The 9,735-nt window shown below is 38.9% G+C and overlaps 1 protein-coding gene across 2 annotated transcripts in view; it reads left to right on the plus strand.

Annotated features, from left to right (window-relative positions):
• The first annotated feature begins 729 nt into the window (after window positions 1-729).
• Window positions 730-9,735, plus strand: part of LOC144987874 (uncharacterized) — a 230,354-nt gene continuing 221,348 nt past the window's right edge. The window contains exons 1-15 of one of the 2 annotated variants that reach the window (XM_078937572.1): window positions 731-1,108; window positions 1,957-2,129; window positions 2,524-2,746; window positions 2,831-2,906; window positions 3,270-3,517; window positions 3,623-3,754; window positions 3,973-4,043; window positions 4,852-4,955; window positions 6,019-6,216; window positions 6,332-6,418; window positions 6,682-6,941; window positions 7,147-7,272; window positions 7,472-7,612; window positions 8,863-8,986; window positions 9,154-9,550. In XM_078937572.1, coding sequence (XP_078793698.1) covers window positions 1,070-1,108; window positions 1,957-2,129; window positions 2,524-2,746; window positions 2,831-2,906; window positions 3,270-3,517; window positions 3,623-3,754; window positions 3,973-4,043; window positions 4,852-4,955; window positions 6,019-6,216; window positions 6,332-6,418; window positions 6,682-6,941; window positions 7,147-7,272; window positions 7,472-7,612; window positions 8,863-8,986; window positions 9,154-9,371 — 2,220 coding nt within the window. In that variant the 5' untranslated portion in view covers window positions 731-1,069 and the 3' untranslated portion in view covers window positions 9,372-9,550. Of the gene's footprint in view, window positions 1,109-1,956; window positions 2,130-2,523; window positions 2,747-2,830; window positions 2,907-3,269; window positions 3,518-3,622; window positions 3,755-3,972; window positions 4,044-4,851; window positions 4,956-6,018; window positions 6,217-6,331; window positions 6,419-6,681; window positions 6,942-7,146; window positions 7,273-7,471; window positions 7,613-8,862; window positions 8,987-9,153; window positions 9,551-9,735 lie in introns of those variants that run through there. The other variant, XM_078937573.1, reaches the window with a different exon arrangement.

Consider the following 9,735-nt stretch of genomic DNA (forward strand, 5'->3'; position numbering starts at 1 on the left):
CAGAGAATAGCGCCCAACTGTTCAAAACACAAGTGACATCTGAAGCGTGGTTCGACCAAACGAAGCATTTGGCGCGTCATACGTCATCAACCACGTGATCTGCGCTAGTTGACACACGCCCCGAAACATTGTGCCGAAACACTCTATTCCGAAGCGCCGTGTGAAACGGGCCATCCCTAATAATCAATAAACACATGAAGAAAAAAGGCACTCCTTCTTTTTTGCATCCAAACTGACTTTTCAGTCTGTTTGCTGGGCTTTCATCGAATAAAAATCCTTTTGTAATAATGTTCAAGCAGAAAAACACTCAAAGTGTCAGGGTTTCAGTTTCTTTGCCTTTGTGTTTCTATCATGTTTTGAGTTCAGTTCCTGTTTTATTTTGAAAGGCTTCCTGTTCCGTTGTTGTTTCGAGTTTTACTTTTGGTCCCTCATTTTTTCCGCCTGTGTCTCCTCTGTTCTGAATGTATTTAAGTTCTATGGAGTCAATTCAGTCTCAATAATCAGAAATGCACACAACCTATTTCACAAATACACACGCTCTGATTCACAAATGTCATTTTATACAAACGTGAAAAATAAATTCGGAAATGCACACCCTGTGTTTCACACACACACACATTGTGTTTCACACATGCACACTAAATGTTTTACAAATGCACAATAACTGTTTCTCACAAATGTGCACAGTGTTTTTCTCAAAAACCTTTCAGAAATTCACAATAAATGTATCAGAAATGCACAGTAGGTGCTTCACAAACATGATTTTTAGGGACACATGTGATGTGAACTCACAGATCATTCGAATTGCAGACTGTGCATTCAAAATCCCGTTCTCGTTTGTGAATCTCCCCGTGTGTGTGAGAGATTTTTCTACGGTGAATATTGAGACTCATCTGACGGAGCAGGTCGACTAATCACACCATTGGCTAGTGAATCTGTCAATCAAACTCGTCGGCAAAGCAGGTGGGTTCGCTTTTAGCCAATCAAATGGCCCCTTACACTCCTCACTTCAAACTGACGAGGGAGGGAGCTGTTCGGCACAGCAGTTGAGAGGACGCGGGCGGCAAACATGGCGGAGAGGTCTTCCGAACGGGATCAGTCTCAGCCCGTAAGTAATGCATTTATTTGATCATTCCCTCGTTGTACGTCCTGTAATGTTATTGAATAATACGTCGAAGCGTTCTCCTTAGCCAAGTGGCATGTGTGTAAATGCTTTATGAACACTTCAGCCGAGCCAGTCGTCAGAGTACACCCACCGCAAATTAGCTTAGCTTTAGCTTAGCCTGTGCGGTCATATTTGTAAAATGGTTGAAAGCGGGGGGACATATGATGGTGTTGTCAAGTTTTATACTTGGCATACCACCAGCTCTTCACACAAAACGAGTAACTACAGCGTGGAGGCCTCGAAACAAACGTGCCGGCTTCCGACGCAAGTCGTCTGCCTCTCTGTGCGTGTGAGTGAAGCTGGTGGGACCAGCTAGCGGCTACTCTAGGTTCTTAACAGGAATCAGAAGAAACTAAGGGGAAAAACACGATTTACAGCAGCAAAAAGAAAGTTTAATAAAATTTATTGTCTGGATACGGCTGTGTTGTTGCACACCGATGCTATGCTAACTAGCTAGTTAGCTGTTCCATGCACGTGTTTCCTTGACGGTCCGGGTTAAAGTTACAGTTAAAGCACGGCATTGTGCTGAAAAGCCATCGAGATTTTTGTCAGCCACTATCTCTTTACTTCCAATGACGTAAAGACTAGAATCCTTAATATTATATTGTTTTTAGGCCGTTTTGTTAAGTAGTCACAGGAAAACAGGATGGGAGAAATCAGCTGTCAGCAGTGATAAGTGTAGAAACTAAGTACTAAATCCCCCTTCTCTACTACTTTCAAATCAGCTCAATTGTCCCGGATGTCAGACAAACGCATGTAAAGCCTTTCTTTAATGTTTATTTATTTTACAGGAACTATCGGCTCTGGCCGTTCGCACAGCTCAAGCTTTGTGTGATTTATTGGGCAAAAGGTTAGAAGCTCCAACTACATCTCAAGCGACTGGTCAGAGCATGCCAGGCTTGGCAGTAGGCAGCAGTCAGAGCACTGTATGCAGTTCTCCAACCGTGAGGCAGAGCATGAAAAGGTGATGCACTTTTAATTGAATACATTTTATACCACAGGGTAAAAAACTTTGAAAAATCTAATAACAATGTTAGAGTTTACTAAATATTTGGTGATTATGTGGCTAAATGTTTAGAAAAAAAGGTACACATAGTTCCAAATATTAATTTTAAAAGATAATGTAAACAAACAATTTTATTTACACAACACTGATTATTGTGCTGTCAATTACATCTAACAAGCGATTAATTCATATTAGTCTGTAACATGTTTTTTTACTAGATGTAATGGGGAGTCTGTTTTTTTTCCCATTAGCAAGGGGCTCTTGACCAGAAAAGCATTGAAGACCCCTGTATCTCCAATATGAACAATAAAGAAAGTGCACTTGCTAACATAGACAACCTATTCCCTTATAGGACATTCCCACACATCTTCAGCAAGGCTGCTGATGGTCCAAAGGGGAAAAGGCGATTCTCTGCTCCTGCCACATCTCTTGTCAAAACATGTGTCTTCAATGTCTATGTTCTTCCAAGACCCACTGACTTCACACCAAAGAGCTCAGCAGAAGAATTACAGCTTGCCACTGCTGGCCTTGGAAGACGCAGAGAACTTCTAGCAGAGAACTGGGGACACAGTCAGGTAATTGGTTTATGCCTAATAATGAATACATAGAGATAATTTGCTGTGTTACGTTATTATTCTAATTTTTTTTTTCTTTTTAAGATTGAAGCTCAGCTTTGTGAGGTATTTCCCAAGTTAAACACATTGAAAGGAGGCTGGATGTTTTATAAATCCACAGGTAGGATTTTAAATATCCAGGGATTATTTTATTAAACGCTCCAAATGGAGCATCCTTGATTTAGTGGTAGAGCAGATGCCCCATCTACAAGGCTGGTGTCAGTTTCAACTTTAGTCTTTGGCCCTTGTTGATGCATATCACTCCCTGTTTCACCAGTTCGGTCTCCTATCAATTAAAGGCTTCAAAATGTATTCATTTTTTTCATGTATTTATTTTTGAAATAAAAGCTCTAGATAATGTCCTCCTTTTTATATTAACCATTCACACTAGTCGTGAATATTGAAAAGAAAATCCTGACAAAGACCTGCTTACCTGATAATTACTGCATGATTTATTTTATATTGGAAACTTTTTTTTTAATAGGTGGCAGTGGACGTCGTAAGCTGACATCAGTGTTACAAGGCCCTGAGGGGTACACCTTTGACACACTAAAAGGGGCATCTTGCAGCGGCAAGAACACTTTATTTTTAGTTCCGCTACAGGAGCAGCTATCTGTTCAACCACTTCCCTATGACTCTCCTGAATTTGCCAAGATGCCAAAGGCAAACTGCATGAAATGTGGAATACTAATGCCTTTTCAGCTGTTATCGTTACATGTCGAGGAATGCAATGTAAGCTATGTAGCTTTCCTCCAATTTCTGTTAATTTTTTTTTTTGTTTTTTGAGTAAATGAATGAATGTATGTCAATAGGTCTAGCTCTTGTTTATTTTTTAAGGTGGATGATTTTGAGGCATCTCCTGATGAAGACAGCATAGTTAATGAAGATCCAGTTCTCTGTACTACAGCTGTCCAAGACATTCATACCACTGAGAAAGGACAATCTACTGCCATGGAAAAAACCTGTGAGGTAATGGAGGCAAAAATTGCATTTTTTTTCCCCACTTTAGACACCAGTGTAGCATAAACATCACTTCATAATAATGTGAGGTGAAAGAAGTGATATTACCAAATATTTTCAAGGGACACGCACAATAAAACCAATTAAGATCAAAAACGACTTATAATTGCGTTTTTTAATTCTTAATTCTTAGGTTCATAAACTGAATTTTCTTTTTTTTTTGGCAGGTTTGCCCGATCTGTCAGGCATCTTACCCTCATGATGACCTTCCGTTTCATGCCAGCACGTGTGGTGAAGGGTAAAAAGTTTTAATTGTCCATATCAGTGGTCCCAAGCCACAGACCAGTACTGATCAGTTGGCAATGGGCCGTGGAAGAAAACATTTATTATACCCATATTTTTTATTTTGTGCTAGACAAAATATATTTGAAAAATCTTTTATTTTGAAAATAATCAGATTCTCTTAGCTACACCTTCGATCACTTTAGCTGTAAAGTTTGGTCAGGGTATAAAAATGTCTAATTGAACGATAATTTATTCTGATAAATCTTGGTTATGAAAGTCAACAGGATTCTGTTACTTTTCAGTCCAAAAAAATACTGGAAACGACCTTTGAAAAAGAAACATTCTATTGTGAACAAAGCTGCAGCATAGAGCAAGATGATCCTTTAAACATTGTTTTTATTATGATTATTATAAAGTACTTGTTCGCTTATATATATTTTTTCAATCCGTGCTTTTTTTTTTTTTTCAATGGCACCTGTAAGAAGGGTTAGGATTAGGCTAACACATGCCATCAACAACATTTAGCCGTGGATGCAGTTACAATGCATGTGGTCATTAGCCGCAGTTACATGGTCAAAATATCTTGATCAGATCAACGGTCGGGTTAAAATCCAACCGTGTACATGGGCACAGAAAACCTTTTTCCGATTAGATCATTCCAATTAATTTTGTCCATGGAAACTAAATTAAAGTTGTCCATGTAATGATCCAGATAAAACAGCAAAGAAGTGTGGTTCAGGTTTTCATTGTCTTTTTAAAAAAATAACATGTCTTTTCTGTGTTTCCCTTTTCTGTATGTTATTTTATATTTTTTTCTTAAGACAAGACATTGCAAATACTATGAGCAGGGAAGCAGCCAGTATGACAAGTGTTGAGGAATTGCCAGGACCCTCATTTCAGGGATTGTCAACCCCACCATCAGCTGGTAATTTATGCAGAACAAGTACAGTTAATGTGTTGTTTGAAACTGGATCATTTTCTTGTTTTAAATGTTTTATTTTTAAATAGAGATGGATATTTTTATATATATTTTTAATTATTTATTTATCCCCCTTATTCGTACACTTACGGTACCAATACTTAAGAGAAAAAAACAGCTGATTTGTATCACAAATATTGAACTGTAGCATACACTGGCTTAAATTAAGACTAACACCATTATTACCCCTTTAAAACACAACCCAGGAAAATATAAGGGGACTATTTTTACATATTTACTTTTTATATTTAAGGGAGAGGGCAAAGAGACAACTTCTGGCCTTGAGGGCCGCAATGTGTGCATGATTCCACACAGCCGTTCTACAACAAGAGTTCAACTTCGAGATTGTTCATAAAAATAATAAAACAAAAAACTAGTTGAAATGTATACATTTTCTAAGTAAAGTTCGATGTGACTATTGACCTACGTCCCGCCACGACTCCTGTCGGTGTAAAATATGAACAATATGTAATGAAGAATTGGCAAACAACAAAGTCTCAAATGTGGTGTGACTTTCAGAATAAACCCATATCGTTTGCCCAAAAGCATCCTGATCGAGATCAGGGTAAAAAGTTGTTCGTTGTTCAAAAGTTTTTCAAAACTATTGGAGAAGCGGATTAATTGCAGGTTAATTACAACATATTTGCTAGCTTTGTGGACTCTTGGAAAATAGTTCTCATCGGAACCCATTGAAATGATGGATATAAAAAAATTAATGTCTCTTCCACTTTAACAACAAGTGAAATGATGCCATTCACTGGAAACACCAGGTTTTCCAAAGGGTGTTGCAGCTCCCTGTGTTTTCATTTCTGTGGGAACTGATCCCACTGGCTTTTTGAGTGGGAAAGGTGGCTGACCCCTGGGCTATAATAACATTTACCAATTGTATGTTTAACTGAATAACAAATAAACACTAATTAAAAATTTGTATTTGCTTAAAATGTAGGGGTTGCAAAACTTCGCTGATAGAAATTATCCTAACTAATTATATGATTTACTACATTTTCAGCATGGGAGAAGGAAGAAGACCCCAAGGAAGCATGTCAATTGTTCAGACAACAACTACTGCTGCGTTACTCAAAATGCCCACACCTCTTGCTGTCAATCAACATGTTTGATTCAGAAGAAGACAAGGACCGTTCATTTATAGAATTCTACAAAAGGAATAATGTCGAATGGGCAGCTCCTTTCAAGTGCATGCTGACAGGTATTTCATACCCCAAATTGTGAAATTGCTGAAATGAATTTTGAGTGTTTTCCTTGCTTTTGCGATGGAAGTCCAATGCATGCACCTTAATTCCCAGACCTATATTTCTGTCTAGGAGATGCAGCAATTGGTGAAGGGGTCACACGACATGTCTTGTCAATGGCCATGCAGAAATTGACGACTGGTTTCAGTATTAATTTAGGTTTGTATATGTTGGTGAACTAACAGAAGGTTTGAAATATTTGGAATATCTTATGTTAAAATCCATTAAATTAAAATAAACTGTAGAAGTTCTGACTTGTCTACAAGTCTCCTGCTGTCACAACAGCACTGACCTGCCCATTTTACACCTCTGTCTGAATTCTTCACCTCACTTTCTCAATAGATGGCTTGTTTAGACAGATTGCTATGTTTAAAAGGTGTGTAGTATTTTTTTTTAATTAACCAAAATTCTTGTATTTTAAGGATCCGCCAGTCTTACACCCCTTTTTGAAGGGGAAAGAGACCATCTAGTTCCCTCAGCTGCTGGGGTGCTACGGGAATGCAAGCTGTTTGAGATGGCAGGTCGGATTATTGGACATAACTTCTTTCATGGTGGGTCCGGTTTACCAGGACTTAGTATGGCTGTCGTGACTCTACTGACTGGGGGTGACATTGACACGGCAGTAGCAGCTCTGACCATAGAGGATGTTGCCGATATTGAGCATCGTGAAACTATTGCTTTGGTAAGTTAAGCAGTTTAAGGTTTGCAACAATGTACCACAGGGCAGCAGCACATTTGTGGTGTACATAACAAATTGATGAAAAATCATTCTTCATTGTTGAAGTATGCTTTTTGTGTCCCTATGTTGGCTATAAATTTATTTTTTCTGGACTGTATGAAGGGAACTGTAATACTTAATTCCTATACCATTTTTGTGATGTCTGTAGCTCAAGAAACCGGAACTTACAGTGGAAGAAATCACCCGTGTGAGTGATCTTTGCCTGTCCTGGTATCAGCCTACTCCGAATTCCACCAATCACGACTTGCTGTTTCAGCTGCTGCTTTCAAAGGCTGTAAGCATTTTACATTGAGACGAGATACTGCTGACGTGACGCTGATCATTATATAAATCAAACTTGTTAACATGACCCTCTAACAGTTTTGGTGTCAGACCAGGCCATCGTCTCTATGGAGTTAAAACGGCCGGCCTTGTGGAGGATGCTAAGCCTCTTACTGTTAAAAACCACCTTCTGTTATGTCACTATTTTCCAGGTACTTCACAATGGAATGCAGCCAATTAAGCAGATCCGGAAAGGTCTTAAAGATACTGGAATCTGGCCACTTATTTTAGCCAGACCAGATGTCCACTGTATACTGTTCCCCAGGGAGGCAAGTGTGGAACTTAGCTCACAGGTAACTTTGCTTGTGTTTTTAGTGGAATGATTTCTGGCTTTTGATTTTAAAGACTCAAGTAATTTTTTTGTTTTCAATGCTGCATGGTGAAAGATGCGTCAGAATGATCGAACAATACCCTGTTCCTTAAAATCTGCAGAGACTAACTACTGTTACAGGACTTAAATCCTGTGGTCAAGATGACTACTAGAAAATAAAAAATCAACATCAGTCCCATTACGATTATCTTTCACGCTATCCAAAAAAATATTTACAATGGTCTTTTAGTTGAGTTTTTTAGTATTTGCGATATCTGCTCTCCGCATTTGACCAATCCCCTGGGGGAGCGGTGAGCTGCAGACACAGCTGCGCTCTGGAACCATTTAGTGGATTAAAACCCGCAATCCAACCCCTTAATACTGAGTGTCAAGTAGGGAGGCATTGGGTTCCATTTTTAGTCTTTGGTATGACTCGGCCTAGATTTGAACTGTTTACCTTACAGTCCCAGGGCGGACAGTCTGCGACAAGGCCACTAAGCTGGTTTAAATGCTGGTTTATTATTTAAATTGCAAGGACAGTTTCTGCAGGGCAGCAGCAATTCATTAGAAATTCGCCTCTGAGTTGTGGGCATGACTGTTGGCACGGAGTAAGCGAGCCTTCGTTACCCTAAATCCTTTTGTTCAAACATTCTCCCGCTAGCTTACAACCAAACATCTTAAACCTAACGTTACTGGTGGAACAAAAGTGGTGAGCAATATTAGAGCTATGCAAATGGTTTTTAAACAGATAGCTGGTCGGATGAGGAAAATTAAGATGTTTGTCTACAGGTGGATGAATCATTATGGTGCAGAGCAGGGAGTTTTTGGTCTGCTGACAATGCCAGCCGTTACAGCTTGAAGCCTTTTCCAAATACATTTTTTGTGCTCCTGATTCACAATTTGAATAAAGAAATAATCAGATGTCTTTGTCAAAAAAAAATCCAGAAAATCACATTGTTAAAATTTGTGTAAAATATGGTGAAATTATTTGCTCACCTAAACCAAGCAGTATTTCTGGCTTTCACAGACTTGCAACTTATGTAAGAAGCCCTTTCATTTTTAAATGGGAGCACTTGTACATTTTGTAGCTGGCTAAATACTTTTTTGCCCCAATGTATTTCCCCAGCAGTTAATTCTGCTTTACTGATGCCCTGTGACTGTAGAATGTTATCTTAAATATGTTGTACACAGTAACACTAAGAACCTTTAAATTTTTTTTCTGATAACCTGTAGACCATGATAGAGAGCATTTGCTGGCCACAATCTATTTGTGACAGTGATGAAGATGACGAGGAGCCTGTTCCATTGAAGGACATCAGTACAGTGACTGGGTTCCTAAGGAAATTCATTGAGGAAAGTAATGGTCTCATACTCATTGCATCTCGATTAGCTTCTTGATGTTTTTGTCCTAGGAGGGATAGTGATGATGGTAATGTCAATGCAAATTTGATGAAACTTACACGTTTTTGGTGCAAGTGTAATACATGCAGAAGTGTCACATAGTTCGATTGTTCTCTTCCACAGCATCACCGAAGGTTCTGTGCGACCTTATGAAGTTCTGGGTGGGATGGGAGCACCAAACGAGGAGCCTATATGTAAAGGTAGTGCGCTCAACCTACCCAGTTGCTCACACCTGCCTATACACGTTGGAGCTTCCGAGTCACTACAGCACCTACAAAATGTTTAAAGAGGATATGATCATGGCTCTAAGTTCAATCAGCTCAGGATTTGGGAAAGTGTAATAAAAGTTTACTGTTATTGCTTGAAGTTCTTTGTCTAGCACTTTAAAATGTTAACTGCCCTTGTTAAGGCAATTTTAAATTGTGCCACCTCAGTGTTTTAAAACGAGCTGTTATTATACTGCAATTGTTGTGAAGACTGTACAACGAATAGTTAATTGTAATAAAGTTTTGTCAAGACTTTCCTGTGTATTACTTTCACAGACAACTGTAAATCAACTACCACAAAGTTCAGTGGAGAAATTTGCATCACTTTGCTCTGTACCCCTTTCCATATTAGATTAATTCAGTGGTTCCCAAACTGGGGGGCGCGCGGAGGTATTGCAGGGGGGGCGCGGTGGTTTTTTTTTCATACTTTATTGACAAA

The sequence above is a fragment of the Oryzias latipes genome, chromosome 19 (assembly GCF_053564925.1).
Source record: "Oryzias latipes strain Hd-rR chromosome 19, Olatipes_Hd-rR_3.1".
NCBI lineage: Eukaryota > Metazoa > Chordata > Actinopteri > Beloniformes > Adrianichthyidae > Oryzias > Oryzias latipes.